General features: G+C 45.2%; 1 protein-coding gene across 2 annotated transcripts; it reads left to right on the forward strand.

The window, feature by feature from the left end:
• The first annotated feature begins 1268 nt into the window (after positions 1 to 1268).
• On the forward strand, positions 1269 to 12980 carry DRAM2 (DNA damage regulated autophagy modulator 2). Of its 2 annotated transcripts, XM_075174435.1 has the most exons (8): positions 1269 to 1356; positions 3808 to 3965; positions 4710 to 4777; positions 5327 to 5466; positions 8083 to 8260; positions 11088 to 11170; positions 12142 to 12234; positions 12643 to 12980. In XM_075174435.1, the coding sequence occupies exons 2-8, from the start codon at positions 3835 to 3837 to the stop codon at positions 12748 to 12750; spliced, it is 801 nt and encodes a 266-aa protein (XP_075030536.1). In that variant the 5' UTR covers positions 1269 to 1356; positions 3808 to 3834; the 3' UTR covers positions 12751 to 12980. The 2 variants fall into 2 exon arrangements, with proteins under 2 accessions (XP_075030536.1, XP_075030537.1); XM_075174436.1 differs by lacking the exon at positions 12142 to 12234.
• The last annotated feature ends 8723 nt before the right edge of the window (positions 12981 to 21703 follow it).

Raw genomic sequence — 21703 nt, forward strand, 5'->3', positions numbered from 1 at the left:
GATGAAGGGAGATGATAAGAATTACGAGAAGAACTTGACAGAGCTAAGAAAGAGAATCCAGTGGGGAAAAAATTTACAAAACAGTTTTAAGCATAAGGAGAGTTTGTCAAGGGTTTATGTCTGTGAAAGTAAGAGGACCAGGGCTGCAGTTTTCTGACAGAGGCCAAACCAGCCCTAATCCCGGTGCCGCTGGGACGTACCAGCCTGCAGCTATGTGCACAGTAAGAGGTTGTGCCTCACCGGAGCTCTCAGGTTGCAACTGAAGCTACCACACTGCTCTTTACGCCTGACCACATGAAAACGATCATAATTTGTGTCCAGGCCTTAGCTTTGGGCTAAGTGACAGCATAGGTTGCAGAGATGCCCGGTCTTGACTGATTGAGGGCTTCTCTGCAGCAGGGCTTGCTCTGGAGCAGACGTTGCTGATGAGCTGCCTGCGTGGACACATTTATTATGTAATAAGAGCAATATCCAGGGGGGAAAACTGGAATAGCTGTTCTGCTTTACTAACCTCGCCTTAGTCTGGGTAAATTAATCTGCATACGCACGCAAATACTCCCAACAGGTGGGGAATCTGTGTTGTCTGAGCCTCACCCCCGCGTAGCTTCAGTCCCGCTGCACCCAGATGGCAGCGGTACCCCAAAGCTGCGTCTGACCAGCGCCCGAACGTTGCAGACATCTCTGCAAGCCTACGAATATTGCCAGCTAACAGGAACGCAGCACAGCATCTCCTCCCTGACGACTTCTCCAGTGTGTGAAAATGGCAGCTGCTCATGTGAAGAAAAGACAGGAGTTGTGGGATGTCTGGTTAAATTCAGGTTGCTTCAGCACCTATCCTGCCACACATTTAGTGCAGCACCAGCATCCACAGTGAAACGGGAAGACTCCGTGTTCTGTCCTCTTCCTTATGTGAAAGGAGTGATCGTAGGCACTGGTTTTAATTGCATTAAAACAGTTGCATTCTTTTTTTTTTCTTGAAAGCTTCTCACTTCAAGTTAAATGTTTGTGTAGACAAGTCCTATAAATCAAAATCTTAAATACCTGTTTTTCTGCATTTTTACCATCCCACCGTACACCAGCTTCACCCCTTAAGCCACTTGGAACATAGGAAAAACAGACCGTGTCAGTCCAACAGTCCATCTAATTCAATGCCCAGTCATCAGCAATGACTAATAGAAGATGCTAAGAAGGAGAATAAATAATATAGAGTAAGAGGTATAGAAGTACCTCACATCTTGATTATTTTCCTTTATATCTCAAAAATTTAGAAAAAAAATGAAGCGAATGTGGAACTTCACCAGAAAGATGACTTTGGATTCCCCTTGAGGTGACATTTTTTGATGCCCTTGTTCTCAGGTATGTGGCATATTGTTTTGTTTGTTTGCTTTCAGGCAAAAATCTATTAGCTCAGAAATAAAGCTAAGGCACTACTAACATTTAAATGCGAAAGGAAAAGTAAAATCTAAGCATCAGGCTGACTGCTTGAAGTTTTGAATTACATGCCCAGGCATGTAACACCTATAACAAAGGATGCCATGCAAAATACGCATTTCTCTTTCAAATTCCCAATTTAGTCATACAAGAGATGGGATTGTGGAGTTATATTCATTACTGGTTTTACTGCATTACAGTCTTAAAATGAAAGTCAACATTAGAGGATAAATGTTTTACTTAGCTTAAAAATGAAAGCTTAAGGGTAAGACAGCAAGCAACTTTAATTCTATCACTCTATTCTTATCTGCTACATCTCCTGTTAGACACCTTCATGTGCTACCTAACATCTTCCTTAGAAGCAGCTGAACCTTTAGTTTTATGAGGATGTAATTGTACATTCTTTTCAAGGGTTATCAGTTGGAGCTGGCTTTCGTTACCTCCCAGGAGAATGCCAGAGCTCATTTGCTCTCGTCTGAACCACTAATATTCTAGCTTAAAAGCAGCACAAACACAACTCACCAGTTCCTGGTAAAGGAGCAATTCTCATTATTCGTTGTTATGCATTATGTAATGAATCTATCACCCTGGCTTTCCGCAACCTCTCCTAGACATGCGTGCTGGCAAAGGTCAGCAAAAAGGTGACAAAGGTCTGCCTGTGACCGAATATCTGCTGCGTGCAGCGAGTCCACGTCAGAAGAGTGCTGAGGTCTCCTAAGTGAGATGTAAAGGAGTTGATCAGCTCTGATCTGCTGCAAGATTCACCCACTTTGTTTCAACTTCTTTTTTCCTCCCATGAGACTTTCTAGTCTTGGTGCTTCCTATCTCTTTCTTCCTTTTCTCTTTCTCCTTTCTTTCAGTCTCACACTCTAAGCAATGCCCACCTCCTAAAACGTCTCGGTGCTGCACTCCTCCTTATTTTGTCTCAACATTATTTTGCTTTTATCACATACTGTTTGACCTTTGCCTGGATGCCCTTGGATCTGTACTCTTTATTATTTGCTCTTCACCTTTGTCCTGTTTCATATTCCATTTGCAGTCTCCAGTTTCAACTGTGCTTAAACACTTTCTGTACTCTTCTCACCAGTGTAAATGTAAGGGAATGCCACCAGTAAAATGGCATAAAACACCGGGACAAGTATAGCCTAGAGAAGAGAAGGCTCAGGTGGGATCTCATCAATGTGGGAGGCTCAGGTGGGATCTCTTCTCCCTACCTGAAGGGAGGGTGCAAAGAGGACGGAGCCAGGCTCTTTTCAGTGGTGCCCAGTGCCGGGACCAGAGGCAGTGGGCACACACGGAAACACATTTCACTGTGAGGGTGACTGAGCACTGGCACAGGTTGCCCAGAAGGTTGTAGTATCTCCATCCTTGGGAGATATTCAAAAGCCATCCTGCACAACGGGCTCTGGGTGGCCCTGCGTGAGCAGGGGGTTGGACAAGATGACCTCCAGAGGTCCCTTCCCCCCTCAGCCATTCTGGGATTCTGAAATCAGCTCTGCTTAACTTTGTACTTGAGGCCGTTAGAAAATTACTTCCCTCTAGCAGCAAGAGTAGAGAGGAGTAACAGTTCTTTCTGCGTGAGCTCACCAGGGTGACACAGCTGCACATTATTGCTTTTAGAGGGCTGGAGGTAGGGGCACAGATTTGCTGTCAGGCTGGGACTTACAGAACTGGATAGCATGGGTACAGAGTGAGCCGATTCACTCCACTGTAAATGGACCTTTGCCTCCCACCTGTAAAAACATGGTAGCTGCTATACTGCCACCAGGAAAAAGTAGCCCTTGAGTTTGAAGGCTGGGCTGGTAGCACTCAGCTCTTGCTCATAGATACCTGTGAGCTTATTTAAGTGATGCTTATAACAGATGTTGAGTCACACAGCATGACAGGTAGTAAATGAGTGCAGATATTAAAGTGATTTTAGGTCATTTTCTCCACGTCTGCCCAGTTGATTGTAAATGGAAGTTAGAGGCTCCACAACAGCCACTATCAGTTAAACTGTCACTACTGGGACACATTCTCTGTCAGCCTCACTAATTCTAACACAGTGTTATGACACAAGGATAAGAAGAAAATAGAGTCAGTTATTCACAGTGACCCATTTGACCTTATTCTGGCAGCAACAAATGTTGAGACATGTAGTAAAGTACACTACTGGTTTCTTTTCTCATGATCTTCTAAGAATTTCAGAATTAACATTTCTAGATGTTATTTCTGCTTATTTATGATTGCTTCGGTGCCGTGAAGTCAAATGTTCACTTTGGGTTTGCAGGACAGGACTGAGAGCAATATCAAATTGCTGTACGTGGAGCAGCTTGCCTCAGGAAAAGAAAAACCTTTGAGAAATCTTAGTAAACCTTTGTATTTGATTCCTCACAGTGTTCGGAGTTAGAAGTCAGCACTGAAATGTGGTGGTTTCAGCAAGGCCTCTCTTTCTTGCCTGTGGCTTTGGTTGTTTGGTCAGCTGCATCTTTTGTGTTTTCATACATTACTGCAATCGTCCTACACCACGTCGACCCTTTGGTGCCCTACATCAGGTCAGTAACTTTCATACAATGGCTACTGAATGGTAGCACTGAATTGGCCTCTCACTCCTGTGAATTTTTCCCCGACCCCAAACTTTAAACAGCAGTTCTTACCCAACAGCTCCAGTTCTAAAGTTCCTAGCTGTTTATAGTTATTTGTGCATAACTCTATATAAAGCTGTCTATTTTTGTGCAAAAGTCTAACCTTTCAGCTGTGGCTCTGTGAACATATCCTTAAAATGATGATGAACGAGAAAGCTGGGGGTGCATCTCCAACCTTCTGTTCAGAGTAAAGCATCTTGCTGTCACCAGGTTTGGTTGCACCAGTAAATCCATACTATAATCTATATTCCCAACTGCATTGCATCAAGGCTGTACATATGACCTTCGTTTCGGTCTTTCAGTTTTTCAGGTTCTTCATTTTTCCAGTTTTAATACTCTTTATTCGTCTTTTATGGACTCAAGATCAATATAAAAGGAATGATTATACCAAGTATGTTCATTCCTTGTTCTAAGGATAGCATGTCTTTACCATGCTTATTTCTACAGCTCTAAAACTTGCACAGTATAGTTTGAGTAATGAAAAATTCAGTAAAAAATATTTGGAAGGGTTTGGGGTTTGTTGTTGTTGTTGTTTGTTTGTTTTTTTAAACAAACCTGTGGCTTATGGTTCCTTTGTAGACTGAAATAAGTACAGTTGTGTGGCAAGTATTTTCAGTATAGATAGATATATATCACTCCGTTTATCTCTTCCAGTGATACAGGGACAATACCACCTGAAAGATGCTTATTTGGGATCATGTTAAATATTTCAGCTTTCTTGGGTGAGTATAGAAAGCTGTCCTTGGCGAACTGCAGGCGGTTCTGGAATGCACACAGTTTTAAACAATTTAATTTCCTTATTCATATCACTAGCCCATAATTCTCAGTCAAAAACTAAATTCTAAGCAATCAATCTTAATTCTCTTAAGCAATTCAGAGGAAAATGTATGTCAGGGATGATATCCACAAAGCCAGCATGACAATTGCAAATTCCAGAAGGCCAAAAAGGTGTTTAAAAACCTAGTAAAAGAAATAGAAATACAAATTCAAGGCAGCCACCTTACTTGTTCTGCAATTATAGAGATGGGGAAAAACAACCTAGTATGTCTTTCAAATGAGAGAGATCAGAAAAATCTAGTAAGTTGACTTGTTTACCATTATATTATTTCAATTTTGGCTTCCAGATTCTCAGCTTTCCTATTTCAATGTACCATAAGACAGTTTTTGTATTTTAAAATAGTTGCCTCTGTCACTCAGCATCTTCCCAGTTAAAAAAGGACAGTCTACTCGTCAGCTGAAAATCTTACTGCATTTGGGTTCTTCATTAACAGGTATGGCTACCATGTATGTCCGTTATAAACAAGTTTACGCTTTGAATCCAGAGAAGTCCAAGATCGTCAAGCTTAATAAGTTTGGCCTTACACTAGGATTGATGAGCTGTTTTGGACTTTGCATTATTGCAAATTTCCAGGTTTGTGCTTTGCTTGCAATGTTTGGAAGCTGTCCAGAGTTGTGTGTGTGTTTGTTTACTGAGATATCTGATAAACTTGGGATTTTACTGAAAGCAAAACTTTTTGGGGCAAATCTGTTTTTTGTCAAATTCCCTACAGAAAACTGTAAAAAATGTAAGGTTTGGTTTATAATTTCTTATTTATTTCTTATTTGCTTTATCCATTGGGACTTGTGAGCAGCCATTCATGAAATTTCAAAACATTAAACCCCAGGAGTTTTGCAGAAAGCAAACTCATCTTGGATCTCCTTATAGGAGATTTGAAAGCCCTAGCTCCAGATTAAAAGACCACAACTATATTGAACTTCGAGTCAGGAGAATGAGAATCAAATAGTCAAAAACTGTTACAACTAGAAGTAAAGCCAACAAAAACACCCAACCCCACAAGAAGTCCAGCTCTGAAAAATCTGCCCTCTTAAGTATATTTTCCTTCAAACCTTTGCAATTCTTGAAAATACTCTAATATTAACCAGCTTTCGAATTTCTCCATCCCAGTGTCTCTATTTTTTTCCTCCCCGATACTTCCCACCCCCTCCAAAAAAAAAAAAACAACTGATATTCTCACATATCACACCGTCAGCAGGGCCGCATTCTACATCGTTGGCTGTTACATGCAAGACAGTTGTACAATTGCCAGTCTCATCATGTTAATTACCTGCTCGATTTTTCAGGGGTCTGTAGTGGTGCCTTTAGCCACTAGAGGCGGCAATGTCACCTTGGCCTCCCGCCGGATTAGGGCCAGGGAAAAGCAAAGAGGGAAAGCTCCTGGACAGCTCCATCTTTTTCCCCTTCTCCTTTTCCCCTAGCACAGCTCTCCAAGTGCTTCATCAGCCCCTATCTTAGAAACCTCAGCACGCTCATTTTGGGGTTGTTTTGGTGGTTTTTTTTGTTTTGGTGTTTTTTTTGTTTTGGTGGGGTTTTGTGTGTTTTTTGTTTGTTTGTGGGGTTTTTTTTTGGAGGCCTCAATCTATTTACTTTTTTCTAGAGCCCTAGCTATACCCAGAGGTCACAGCCTCCCCTACCACACCCACCAAGCAAAAGCCTTCAGGCTGTGTTCAACTCCATGATTTCCCTCCACCACTGGTCAGGAGAGAGCATGTGTACTTTCTGTAGATTTCAAGATAATCAAAATATAGAAGGTGCATGTTAATTTGTTAACTAGTTTGTGTAACATTTAATCTCGAGCAAGACAAAAATTGGAAGTGATGTACCTGCGTATCCCAGTGATGCTGAGGACTGGTTGAGGGCCACCCCAGAGGCAAAAGGAGGTAAAGTCCCCTGGAATCCGCTAGTTTCTGAAGACAACTGAAGTGTGAAAATACACAAAGATGAACAAAGGGGATATGGGAACAGCCATCGCACAGAGAGCTCCAGACGGCTCTCACTGCTGGGAGTCAAAGCAGTAACACAGGGTTCATCCTCATGGGAGATCTAATTCATGCTGTTCAGCCAGTACTATTGCTTTATTCTAGCTGTGGCTATTGATTTCTTCTCATACAGGGCAAAAATTTCTCTCTGATGACACCTCATCACTGAACAGCACATGATTTTGGAGCACACACCTTTGCAACTTGGTTATTCACATTTAAATATGAATTCCCACCTCTGTTATACTGTGGATGCAGCACTTCACGTTCATTTGTGCACATAAGGTGCACGTGGAGGTTGTGAGGAAAGGGTGACTCCAATTCCTGATCTTAATAGTTACTCAGTAAAATACGCAGGCAGTCTTATGCTTTAGGGCATAAAAGATCACCTGCACGATGGAGTGCAGGGAGGCTGCCAGGCCTTGCACTGCACAATTGGCAAGATAACACTTTTTAGTTTCTGTCTTTGGGTACTGTGCTTACCCAGGGATGAGAGGAAAGAACTGAACACAACGTGATTTTTCAGGGCATAAATTTTAAGTTGGGTTGTTTTTCTTGGAATAACTACTAGTTTTAATGATTTTTACTATTTGACAGTTGATTCTCCTATAGTGTTTTTAAGTTAAGAAGTATTACTGCTTGATTCAACCTTGTTCCCTCTGAGTACTTAAAGATACTAATTTGACAAACAAGGCTTATCCAAACTAGAGTAATTCAGAGAAGCACTAAACTTGTTATTTTTAATCCCATTTTGGGTACTAGAACTGTGTCGTGTTTATCCTGCATTGCATCATCTTTCATACATGTACAGATTCCTGGGATAGAAATGCTCAGTAGATAGCCTGTTGTCACTCGTTACCTGCCCAACTGCAGGGATTCCTTCATCCAGTTTCTGTATTACTGTCCCTTATGGCTAATGAGGACAGCTATTATAAATTCCTGTAGTTAAGATATAGGTGTGACCTGTAACTTAGACACAAGAACTTAACAAAAGCAGCAGTACAGAGGGCTGGCAGGTGCTGGCTTCCAGCTAACTCTGTATGGGGTTTCCAAGAAAAATCTCCTAAGTACTAGCATGTTCCAGAACTGCTTAGCTTGGGATGCGAGAAGGTAATTGAGTGGGTGGAGTGCCAAAGGTTTACAGAAGAAAATTGCTCTCAGAGTTTAAAATGAAAATAGGTTCTACACAAGCAGTGCTTTCTTTCCCTAGAAGTGTATTCTGTACTACATACACGTGGTTGGAGCCTGCCTGACATTCGGAGTAGGGGCCATTTATATGCTGGTTCAGACCGTCCTATCCTACCTGATGCAGCCAGAAGTTCACAGCAAAGACATCTTTTGGATCCGTCTGACCACGTTACTCTGGTGTTGTTCGAGCATTGTGAGCAGTATCCTTTTGCTGTGCAGCATCACTGTAAAACAGAGCAGCCTTCGGAAATGACAGGATTTGCATCTTCATTAATTTAACCTACCAATGTGAAAGGCTGTGCCGCAGAAGGCCTGTCGTCTTTACACGTACAGCTTGTATCGTGCTATCTATTCATATTCTGTATTGCAACCGGGGAACTTCAGGAAAAAGGGAACCATCGGGTTAAGCCCACAAATGAGTCACTGGATAATAAAAAAAGGTAAGAGAGATGGTTACCATCCTTTCTCCTCTCCTTTCCTTCAGCACACCAGAGACTGAAAAAGGCAAAATAAGAGTTTATCTTATTTTTAAGAGGTCTGACTGTAGATCATGAAAGATGGGGAGAAAGGGAAGTGTACTTAAGAGATGGATGGTTTTAATGGGGGGAAAAAAAGCCAAGTAAGAAATAAAAGTGTCTGTTCCCTGGTGACAGGAATGCCGCAGCCAGTTTTATAGTTGGATACAACTAAAAGAAGTACAGAATGTAGCATAAGAGCAATTACTACTGACCTAACCACGCACAGCAGTGCTGCACTGTGCCAGCTGGCTCCCCGAGCAGGTTTAAAGTGCTGGCATTTGTCAGAGACAATTCTGGAACATATGGCCAAGGTTGAGTCAGAAGTGACATTTGACCTCTGATCTCCTCCCTTGCCCATCCTACAGTTCGAAAGACAAGACATTTCTGACCGGCATTCCCTACAACCTTCCCTTGGCTCATCATTAACTTTGAATTCTGAGTGCTGGAAGCAGCTGTGGGTTTTACAGAAATATGGGCAAATCCATCCAGAAAGAGAGGCCGTTCTCCTGACCAGAGTCATTTAACGATCGTGAAACTGAACCACAGCGGTTCCTCTGCTCACCCCGATGGACCCAAACATAGTATTTTGAAAATTATGACTCAGTTTTGTGTCAAACCAGGACTACAACACTAAAGCTTTCAAATTTATATTCCAAAGATATGAGTGCAAAAATCATTGCTTAAATGCTGTTCCTTCTGCAGCTGAATCAAGGCCACCGATTTAATCCCCACCAATTCCACTTATTTCCAGGCTGGCAGCCAAAACCAACACTAAACCGAACGCCCCATTTCCCAGTGACGGAGCATCTCGCTGAGCTCCCGTTCCTGCTACTGCAGGATCATCTAATCTATACTAGTCAGACGAGAAGCAATAGTCGGGGCACAGGCTGGTTTTCTATAAAGAAGCGAGAAGGACCCTTACCTATTGAGGGGGCTTGACACAGAGCAAGGGGTCATCTGTGAGACTTGGAGAACTGCAGTCCCTAGCAGAAATTTTTGATGCTAGCAAAGAACAAGATTTTCAGCTTTGAACAGTTAGGAGCCAAATACAATTGGGGAAGACTAAAATGAAACAATATGAACTGCTGCAAGTTAAGAGCCTTTTACAGTTGCCAAAAAACCCACAAGCCCAAAATCTGTAGAGGTTTTTAAACCAGCATGGTCTAACCAAAATTAGAGGGAAGTAAAGACAGTTGTGGAAATAATGATATATACATACATATGTATGGAAGGGGAAGAAAAGGGAAATTGTCAGAGTATTTTCTAAATTAACAGTTCATAATGCAATAAGGGAAAAATGGTAACGGGCAGAAGTCTATGGCCATTGGTGAAATGGTTGTTACTGGTACTGAAGGACAGAAGGAAACCTAAAAACACTCCTGATCCTCTGCTGGAGTGAAACAGCAGAACTGCCAACACAGAAAGAGCAAAGCAGTTAATTACCCGCTCTGTAACAAGGGGAGGATGGGAGCCAGTTATTTTTGTATCACGATGATTAAATTCTTTCCATTGCAGTAGTAACTCGGGCAGGTAACTAACAGCTACTAAAACTCTACATTTTAATTAGCAGAGAATTGGGTATCTTGCATTCAGATCAGTAACCAGAGTTCCCTGGACCACTCACATCAGTTTTTTTAATAAGCTGGAAGTCTGGGTTTTCAAAGACATGTTTGTGCCAGTAAGTTCAGCCTTGTTCACCACCAAAATTAATCTTTCACATCAAGAGGCTCTTGATGTTTAATCTTATTAATGATTGAAGAAGTTAATATCTTAATCCTGTGAAAATCAGATCTTCTAAAACTTAATGCTCCATTTATAAAGGCAGTAGCACTGACGTAGCGTACCTTCCCTCTTTCAGATGTTGAAAAAGTGACATCTCAATCACTCTAGAAATAACCCAGGTCTCTGATCAAATGAGGAATCATTGTCATGTGGGGTTTTTCCTTGGCTGCTGTACCAAAGCAGTTATAAAACCTTGAGTGAACTAAAAGGGAACCAGGAAAGCTAATAATCCTCTCTGTTGCAAATGATACAGTATTCCAACCTGTAACCCACGTATCAAGAATTCAAGGTGGTTGAGAAGTTGAAAAGCAATCAGAGAAAGAGGTCCAGACCCTGTTAGCCTGGAAAATACCACTAAAAAAAAAAATATTCAAAATGCTAAGTAAGCATTCACATTGGATCATAGTTTCAGTGCTTTCGTAAGGATGCTATGTTTGATCAAGGAGGTATAACAAGATGCAGCATATAGAGAACAAAGATAATTGATTTAGATTAGAATTAACCTTTTCATGTGACAGTAACTAGTCAGTTGGAACAACCTACAAAGTGAAGGGAATGATGTGAAGCAGCCTGCCTCACCATTACTGTTCATTATGCTGAGGAGACCTTGTGGAAAACACGCAGAGATCGCCTTACGGCCTCAGCTTGACACAATCCAGAGCCGAGTCTGAAATTTCCAAGTTGCTCGTTCTTTGTCTTGAATCTTCCTTAACATATTTTTTTACAGTGTTTGTTTCCTCAGTTGTCTTATACAGTGGCCTGTACGGAACGAATCTAGTGCAGAAGTTGCACTGGGACCCACAGGAAAAAGTAAGTGATTGAGCAGAGAAAATAAACAGAACAAGAAACAGCTACGTTATTTGCAGTGACAAATGCATCTGGGCACTTACTGCAGTTGTGTACACGTACTTGGGACGGGAGAGCACAAGTGAGCTTTTCCGGTTGAGCCAGTATGCAGCTACTTGCTGAAGTACTGCTCTGAGCAAAACGGTTGCAGCTTCAAGTGTTATTTTAAATTAATCTCACTCAGGGGCAGTAATTGAACTGCCTCAACAAGATGTCAAACTACCAGCCTGTCTGGTCTGTGCTGGTCGGCGATTCCCGGTCACTGTTACACGGTAACTGTAAATAATGAATCTCACGTGCCAGCTGGTTGCGGTGAGGCAGAGTTCCCGGGGGTGTCCGGTGGGGTCAGGAGGAGAAAAAGGCCAAAGGATACAAGTGATAGAGCTGCCACTGAAGTGTTAAGTGCTGGGCATTGAGGGATCCCAAGTGGGACATGGAGAGGGCATGCAGGTCTTAACAGCTCTGCCTGTCTCCCTGGCCTTCCTCATCCTCTCCAGGCACTGCTGGAGGTGGTATTACACAGGCTGGTTTTGAGGGCTGTTCCCACCCCTCACTTTATTCAAAGCGGAGGGAGAAGTCTCTTCTCTCAGAAGTCTGCTTACATCCAAGGGAGGGCCTTGAACCTGACTTTTGTAAAGAGGTTTTGCTGCTAGTCATGCCAAGCTCTTGACTGAGTCTTCAGGTTTTGCAGGTGGGCATTAAATCCCCAGTGGGGGTCGTCCCAGTTGTGTGGAGCAGGTGTTTTCCCGGTCATTCTCGCTCTCCTGCTGAGTTCGGCACTTCATTCTTAGAGACTCCAGATATGCTAAGAAATTGTGCTCTCCAAAGGGAATAGTTGGGGATGTGGGATGTCATATGTGCAAGCCATCTTTGTGCCGTTGCAGGTTCAAGAGGAGCTTTTCACACTGATAGTGGTTTTTTCCCCCCTCTCGCAGGGCTACACAGCTCACATCATCAGTACCGTCTCAGAGTGGTCGTTAGCATTCTCCTTCCTCAGCTTTTTCCTCACCTATATCCGTGACTTTCAGGTAAGATGAAGTTAACATTAAGTGCTCTCCATCTCCAAGCTCTAAATAGCCTGACGTGACGCAAGATGCCTTATATTATCAGTCATCGAGGCCGGAAGCCCTGTAGCATGCACAGCATTAAGCAGTGCGCTCTTCCCCCGAGGACCTGCCCCTGCTGTGTTAACACACAGACTCCAGCATCAGACTGGCTTTACGCAGCCTCACCTGCCAGATCTGTCACAGTCACGGGGGAAGTTCGCTTTAGGATTGCAAGGCACATGGAGTCAGTCCAGGAGAACAGCTTGGGAGTCAGGCTCACAGTTCCGGAGCCGATCTGCATTTTGGCGTTTCATCCGACTCCTGAAATTGCCCACGCTGAGACGGCGACAAGCCCGCTCACTTGAATTTTCTTTCCTTTTTTCTATGTAGAAAATTTCCCTGCGCGCAGTTGTCAGCTTGCACGGACAAACCCTTTATAACACACCGCAGAGCTTTGTGACTGATGAGCAGACACTGCTGGTAGCGGGGAGCATCTAATGAAGGTGAAGAGAACATGTTCTCAGCATAACTCAGGAATTTAATAGCAATAACGGTATTTCTAAGCATTTATTTTATATAAAAAAATCTATGAAGTGATTGTACCATACTTGACAAAGGGCTTTGCCATTAACCCACGCAGCAATGCAAATGTTATCAGTATTGTAAACAAGCCTGTAACATTTCTACACATGCCAATGTCATGAAAGAATTAAATGAAGGTTATTAAAGGGTTGTCTCTCCTCATCGTTTCCACCACACCCAGTCTGACCTCCCTCAGCCCTTTGCCCTGCTCTCTCCAGTGTTCCTCAGGCCAAGTCCTTTGGGATGGACGGAGCCCCCGGCCCAGAGCTGGGCTCCAGCCTCATCGTCATTGGGGCAGCTGGGGCTGACCCATGACCTGCAAACTGGAAGGACCCCAAAGCCCCTCATCCTTTGAGTGACCCATAAGGCAAGTCCTCCAGAGGACAGGAGACAGCCGATAGCTTGACCAGCTCCCCTCTTGCTGGAAGGGCAGCCGTGCGTTTGCTCCTGGAGAGGAGTCACAGGCAGCAGCAGCAGGAACAGCGACCTGCAGAGGCTGCTCTCAGGTCAAACCACTCTGCCCTAACATTCCACCCTTCCCCCCTCCCTCTTGCTGGCAGTTGTTTGAGCTGATGGACAGGTCCATCCAGGAGCCCACATGCAGCGTCCCCATCGCACAAGTCTAGGAAGAGTCCGGCTACGCAGCCCGCGTCCTGCTGACTCGAGGGGGAAGCCCTGACCCTTCAAGGAGCACAGAGCAGAGCATGACACGCGTCCTGGTGTCATGCCTTGATGTCCCTAGCGCTCCCCGAGGCAGTCTCCAACCCAAGAGCCAGCTGCTCGTTCCTCTTGCTGCTTCCAAGAGCTGTGTCGTAGGGTGTTGCGTGCCAGGGGGTTTATACCGAGTGTTTTCATAGGGACCACCTCCCCCACACGGTAGCCATGTCCAGACCAAGCCAGAAACCTTAAAAATGCACATTTGCTCTAGTTCTACCAAAGTATAGCAAAGTAAAGGGATACTTGATTACACGCAGACCTACAGAATACATTATCAACAGCTGCCTTTGAGCCCTATTTAGCAGGAATCGCTCAGCTTCCTTCCTAAATTATTGCTCAAGTCTACAGCTACATCAGCTCTAGCATGTGTTTCCTCCCATACCAAAATAGCATATGCTGGCATCTTCCCTTCCCTGGAGGGGCAGGTAAAGGACCAGGAGAGGAATTTAAACTGGAGGCCTCCTGGAAATCACAGCAGCTGCCCTGGGCAACTTCTCTCTCCCAGATTAAAACAGGATGTCTCCATCGCAGTTGTGCTTTGTTTGCACTTGCAGCCTGGTTCAGCCCAGAGTTCAGACGGCTCACGTGGTGAAAACAAGCTTTGGAGCCAAAAACCTGCCAAACTACCGAAGCCAGTGGAGTAAAAAGACAAGTAGATACGATTAACAGGGAGCCACAGAGACCCCAAGGGCTCTACGGCTTGGGGAAGATCTCCCCAAGTATTATATTTTAGCTGCTGATAAATCCCTAGGGATCAGGGCCTCCCTGGAGAGTTGCACACTTGGCTACACGCTCTCGAACAAGGCAATACACAAACCCCAGTTTCTGGTTAACTGCTACAACCTAGAAAACACGATGTTTCAGCTAGCAGAAACCCCTTTTCTATGCCTCATTTAAGTCTCATTAGGCAAATGGCTTAACCAGGAGGTTGTCATGACAGTGACGTACTGCCTTGGGTTTGCAGAGCCCTGATCCCTGCTGGAAAGGAGGGAGAGCGCCCTTTTCCCGGTACAAAAGGGGGAGAAACAAAAACCTCATTCATGCAGCTCCTCAGGAAGGCTCAGCAGGACCCGGCCTGCTCACAGGGCTTTTCTCTCCTTCCCCTCGGTGCCCGGCATCCCTCTCCCTTCGTCTCTCTCCCCCGTGGATCACTACCGAGCACAGAGAGGCTGTTCCTGACCACAAGCATCGGACAGGCTGTCCCCGGGAGCAATTCCTGCTGCAGAGAGCCCCAACCTTCTCTGCAGTAGCAGCACTCTGAGGAGCCAGCCAGGGCAGACCGTGGGCAACCAGGAGTCTGAGCTCTGGGGAGAGTTGGAGTTTGTTGTTTACCTAAAACAGCACATTCCTGAGCTTGCAGTCAAAAACGCACAGTCCCCCCCAAACCCAGCTCAGCACCACTTGTTGGGTTTCTCGCTCATTTGCAGATCCACAGAAGTTCAACCTCAGAGCATCAAACTCTTCTGATTAACAACCTCCCCAACACAAGGAAAACCCTCTTCCTCCTCTCTCACCCTTTACCAAAAGGGTAGCAGATGACACCAAGCTGGGCGGGAGTGTTGATCTGCTGGAGGGTGGGAAGGCTCTGCAGAGGGACCTGGACAGGCTTCATCAATGGCCGAGGCCAATGTATGAGGTTCAACAAGGCCAAGTGCCGGGTCCTGCACTTCGGCCACACCAACCCCAGCAACGCTACAGGCTTGGGGAAGAGCGGCTGGAAAGCTGCCCGGAGGAAAAGGACCTGGGGGTGCTGGTTGACAGCCGGCTGAACATGAGCCGGCAGTGTGCCCAGGTGGGCAAGAAGGCCAACGGCATCCTGGCCTGTATCAGAACTGGTGTGGCCAGCAGGAGCAGGGAGGTGATCGTGCCCTGTACTGGGCACTGGTGAGGCCGCACCTCGAATCCTGTGTTCAGTTCTGGGCCCCTCACCACAAGAAGGACATGGAGGTGCTGGAGCGTGTCCAGAGAAGGGCAACGGAGCTGGTGAAGGGCCTGGAGCACAAGTCTGATGGGGAGCGGCTGAGGGAACTGGGGGTGTTCAGCCTGGAGAAGAGGAGGCTGAGGGCAGACCTCATCGTGCTCTACAACTCCCTGAAAGGAGGTTGTAGCCAGGTGGGGGTCGGTCTCTTCTGCCAAGTAACAGCGATAGGACGAGAGGAAATGGCCTCAAGTTGTGCCAGGGGAGGTTTAGATTGGACATTAGGAGAAATTTCTGTACTGAAAGAGTGGTCAGGCCTTGGAACAGGCTGCCCAGGGAAGTGGTGGAGTCCCCATCCCTGGAGGTATTTAAAAGACGTGTAGATGAGGCCCTTAGGGACATGGTGTAGTGGGCCTGGGGGCGTTGGGTTGACGGTTGGACACGATGATCTTAGAGGTCTTTTCCAACCTGTATGATTCTATGATTCTATGATGAGGCGCTTAGGGACATGGTTTAGTGGGCATGGTGGGGTTGGGTTGACGGTTGGACTCAATGATCTTAGAGGTCTTTTCCAACCTTAGTGATTCTATGATTCTATGAAAGGGACAGGATGAGCAGCACCCAGGAACAGCTCCGTACTCCTGACTGACTGCTCCGGAGTTACCTGACCCCACGGCATCACTGCCCCTTTCTCCCCCTCCCCTGCAGTCCCACCAGCACAGAGGAGTGCTCCTGGGGGCTGGGCCAGGTCTCACCTCGCCTACTAAAGGCTTTTGATGGCCAGTCCCCCTGCAGGAAGTTGGGCACAGTCAGACTGCGCTGGCTGAGGAAAGGCTGAAGACTCAAGCAGTCAACCCAAGGATCTGCCTCCCTCGCTGCTACAGGACTTACAGGCCCCAATTATACCTTAATTGCCCTGACCAGCCTCACCTGGTTCCTCCTCACACACTTTCTGCCCATGGCCCAGGAGCTCCATGTGAGCCCAGGCTCAAGCTCCCAGTCCTGGCCTGAGCTATGCTGTGGGCAGGCATGCCTTCAGTTCTGCCCCGGCTTTATTTTGTGGACAGACCTCAGACCTAGACTGTAAGTAACTTTCCTCCAACCCGATCTCCTCCACGGACCTCGGACGTGCAGTCAGTCCTGTCTCCACTCCCATCTCCTGCTGCTCCTGACTGAACATCTTGGATGGACCCAGAACCTCATTCATGCCTGGGACTGTCCATCGACCCTGTCATCACCACCCTGCTCTGTCTACCTGGCCCAGCTCCCTGGTTGTTGAGGGCACTGCCTTTGCCCAAGCAACCCCCAGCTCATCCTTCCTTGGGGAGTAGCCCCACTCCTGCTGCTCCCTGGGAAGTTGAGATGTTTCCATCAACTTCTATTGAGTTCATCAGCATTTCCTCGCTAAGGAGTGGCTGCATTCATACTTCTTGTCCTTGCCAGTTCCTGTGAACTTGTTCTTCCTCTACCCCTGGCTGACTGCAGTAACTTACAGGCTTGGGCTAGAGAAACTGCCACCTAAATGACACCAGTGTCTTCCTGGGAGATCATAACTGAAAACAGGGCTGACTTTCTCACTTGCTTGGTGTGCAAGGTGGCTCTATAGCATTACTCCTGAAATGAGCCCCACACCCCGCTGCACGGACAGCAAGGACGGAGGCACCTGTCAGCAGCTGAACTCTGGAGATGAAGCATGCCAAGGAGTCACAGCCCTCTTGGGAAGACTGGCAGGAATGCTAACGTAAGACATCTACTAAAAACGGAGAAAAACCTGCTAAAACGGCAACATCCAGCAGCCACTCGACTTCTTGGTGAATCCTCGTTCTACCACCTGGACAGCTCAGGTTTGTCAGATTGCGTTAAGCTTAAACACCACCTGTCAGGTGTGAGAGGTGGACTACAAAAATAAGCACGTATGTCCACCCAAAGCCAAATGGGAGGCTGCCAGCTTGGGGGGGCAGCGTTGGTGAGAGAGAAGAATGTGCAAGAAAGATGCGGTAAAAATGCGAAGAAAAAACCAACAGAGAACACGGCAAGGACTGAGCGTTATCTTCAGAGAAGCATGAGAAGATGGGGCAGGAGCTAGCTAGGAACTTGTAGTGTAACGGAAGGAAACTGTTCCAGCTGACTCATCCTTTATGCACTGAAACAAGGTCTTCATGGTTTCATTCTTTTTTTTTATTACTTAAAGAAAAATGATTAGTGAGGCCAACATCAATTTAAAAAAAAAGCAAGAATTAAAAGGGTTAGCCCGAAGGGCAAAATCTATGCAAGTCACTGGACGCTGTTCAGAGAGCAAATGCATGCCACCTAGCCCAAAAAGACTTGGAGAGGGAGGGGGACAGCCAGCATGGCTGAACTGGGTGAAGGCAGCCATTAGATGTAGGAAAAAAAGCCTTGGATAAATTGAACTTGCACCCAAATGAGCGGGTGACTTAAGGGACAACAAATGTTTTCAAACATCAAGAGGAAGTTGGCCAGAAGGTTTTTAAGATCAAGATATAAAATGAATATTCAAAGTAAATATCAGAAAAAAAATAAGATATTGGTACCTGTGACCACCACAGAAGAGCCCAGAAAGGTTCCATCCTTTCATCACAGGGAACTGATGGATCTGTCCGAAACTGAGATGTGGGTAAGAAGTTTCAAAACAAACTGATGAACAGTAATGTGTTTATGAATGGACAGGATTATAGTCTCATGTTCAAACAAGAACCCTAAAGGAATGAAAGATGAAAGAGCTGAAATAAGTTCTCACTGTGAAGTGCTTCAGTACTGGAGGACAGAGTGGCAAATACAACACCAAGTTTTTGAAGCATTCTCAGGGATGTCTATGGGGCCATAAGAGCAGCACTTTCTTGTCCATACCAATAAAATAGGTAGAAATTATAATAAAAATAGAATAATGGAATAGCAATGCTAGAATGTGTAGGAAAATGTTGTGACATTGCAGAACAATGTACTAAATTTCAGTGGTAGACCTTATTGGAGAAGATTTCATTTTAAATTAAACCCCTCTCTCACGCTCATAACCACAGGCAGGTACCAAGGTAGGTGTCCATGTGGTCTGGCCAGTAGCTCGGTGCCAAGACACCTCTATCCAGGCGGCTTGTCCAGTGTTGCTTGCTGTGACATGGAGGATGACTCCAGCTTCCAAATCCTCCCCACATCTCCTGGGTAGTTCTGACTTTGGCAACTACCTATCGGCTTTGAAAGTCCCTTTTCATACCCTTTAGGAGTGACAGATTGATCTTTTTGTCTGTCCATCCTTCCCCACTTGTGTGAACCATCTGGATTTACTTACCACCCTTTTCCTTCTTGTCTCGGTATCTTTTGACTCCCACCCTATCTTCCCACCATCATCTCTTAAAGGCTTGAGTTTCCATTTTAGGCTGTTGCCTTTTTTTAGACTGTCATTAGTTTCCTGAGCTGGAAGTCCTCAGTAGCTGCAAACAGATGTGCTGGGATCTTGATGACCTGCTAATCTCAGCGCCATCGACCACTGCCATTCTCACCCTCCTGCCGCTTGTTTCTTCTGCTGCTCCCATGGCCGTTCATTCTCTCTCCAGACTGGTCTTCTCTTTTCTATTACAATTCTCTACAACTGAAGAAAAGTCTGCAGGTTCAGTCAAGACAAGACCGGCCTCAAATCCACTATCATTTACCAAAGGAATTGGTGTCCCTGTAAACAGGGATCTATGGTCAATCACCTACGTGGACTTCCTTCACCAGAGTTTTAGAGAAACCAGGCTGCTACGGCAAAAGCGGGACTTGTCCTCAGCTGCATAAATAGCTGGTTTAAAGAGCAGGAAGGCTATTCAATGGTCGGTTTCTCAATGAAAGGAAGAAGTCCCAGATACTCCTGTTGGAGCTTGTACTCTTCAATATTCACAAATTATTTAGAAAAGTGGGTGAAGAGCAAGATGTCAAAGTCTGCCAGTGGCATAGCTCTCAAGAAAATTGAAAAATGCTTCAGAAGGTTCTCATAACACCAGATAACTGAGCAATAAAACAAATTATGAAATTCAGTGTAGATGAATGAAAACCCTTGTGTTTCCATACACAATAATGAGCTCTAAATGAGCTGTTATGTTCAAAGAGATCAGCAAATTTAGTAGATCAGTCCACAAAAATATCAGCTCAATATATGAAATTATTAGGGAAGTATAGAGAGCAAACCAAAACCCATCAAAATGGGTTACCCCAGTTCAGTTACCCACTGTAACTCCATGATGCAATGACATTTTAATCAGTATAGTGGTTCTGGTCCATCCATCTGAAAAAAATTACGGTGGAACTGGAAAGCTATGGAGAAGGGCAAGAAAAATGGTCAAAAGTTTGGGATAGTTTCTGGTCAGAGGATGCCTACACGGAATTTCCCAGTCTAGGAAAAGAAAGACTGAAGAGTATGATCAAAAAAAGTCTACAAAATCATTTTTTGCTTGGACGTGGTAACTTGACGACTGGTTACACTCACCTCAAAAAAGTTAATAGAAAAATATAACAGACGAAGAAAAAAAATCCAAGGGGTATTAAACATAAAGATACCACCTCTTTTTCAGAGCTATTTTAGCTGGAAAATGAAAAGTACCAGTGAAGTCTTGCATACAATCATTACGTCTTTGTACTCTTCTCTAGGCATCCGCTATCGGTCTCCATTCTGATTTCCTTCCCCACGTAGGTCTCTGCTGGAGACACGATGATGGGCTGGGTGGATCTTCAGACTAATCCAGCACTGACTACTTTTGCTTTTATGTCTTGCTTTTGAAAGCAGTGTCATCTCCTTTCCCATTTGCCAGAAGCTCTCTTCGGACTGCACTGTAACTGCTCCACGCCTCCCACATCCACAAGAGGAGGTCAGGTAGGGCTCTGCCAAATTCAGCCTCTCACTGATGACTGTGCCATTGGAGATTGGTCACAATTGGTCCACTCAAATCACATAATTGTAGGAAATTCAGGGTCACTTCCACATTGTCCAAAACGGTTTGAAATCTGCACATCCCTGATGACAAATATCTGCAAATTAACTCAGATTTCTGCACACCTCCACCCCCAGCAGCTGACTGCTGGCTTGCCAGGAAGAAACTGGACCTGATGGACTCTAGGGTGCCCAGCTTCCAGGTGGCCTCTCAGGCTCAACGGCTGGGACAGACCTTGTGAAGATTTGTGTCCTCATACAGAAATGCCGGTGCTGTGGTGGGTTGTCCTCTAGCTGGAAAGCAACACCTTTGCAACGGATAGTTCTGCCCAGATACTCCAAGTCACCAGGTTAGGTTGATGTTGGCAACTGGCCCAGTATTGTCTTTGCTTCCCAATCTGTTTTGTCCAGCACTCATTGCCACCTTTGCACTTTGGAGCCAGAAATTCCTAAAAGGTCTTCCACTCACTCTTCCTGAATATTTGCTTGAAAGCAATAGTTTTAATTCACAGCCTAAATCCATGGTTTTCATATTGCTATGTACTTAACACAGCAAGCATGGTGTGTAACTGCAATGCCTTCTGCCATCCGAGGCTCCACACGGGGATGGCTGCCAGTAACTTCCACTCCTGGGGCCACAGCCGGCGTCCCCAGGACACTAGTTTTTCTGTCACGAAGAAATTCTTAACAGATCATAGGAGTTCAAGGATGAACAGTGCAGAAAAATAGAATCTGTGCTACAGATAATGTGTCTGGAGGTGGAGCAGTTCCAACAACCTGCAAGGTCCTTGCCTGTTGGAAGTCCCTTTGCTCCTGCTGTTGGCGCAACTTTCCTACATCGGCACACCAAGTGCTTGGCTCTCAGTGATCCTTTCAACTTTGCATTGATGTTGTTCCAAGACAGACATCTCTTTCTCTTCCATAGATGGCTTGGCTTTGTCTTTCTGAATTGCACCTAGTGTTTTCCATTTCTAGATCGCAAGGCAATTCACTTTTTTCCCACCAAATCCTACTGGTCACATTTCTTCAAAACCTTGCAGTGAGGATTCTCCTCCGAATTTTCAGTATCTTACCATTGTCTCTAGAGAAAACTCAAGCTAACGGACCACTTTGCTAGGGTAAAAGAGGTTCTGGAAGAAAGGAGGTGGTGTGTCATAGAATGTCAAACCTGGAATGCTCCCAGCGAAAGGAGAGGATAAGTGAACTCGGCTTCATTAACTTCTTTGAAGATCATTGGAAAATAAAGACTTTTGTCAGCAGGCAGGATAGGTGAGCGATGTCTGTTGGAAGAGTATCACAACAGGTGACTGCAGCAC

Source organism: Calonectris borealis, chromosome 26, assembly GCF_964195595.1.
Source record: "Calonectris borealis chromosome 26, bCalBor7.hap1.2, whole genome shotgun sequence".
In the NCBI taxonomy this organism is placed as follows: domain Eukaryota; kingdom Metazoa; phylum Chordata; class Aves; order Procellariiformes; family Procellariidae; genus Calonectris; species Calonectris borealis.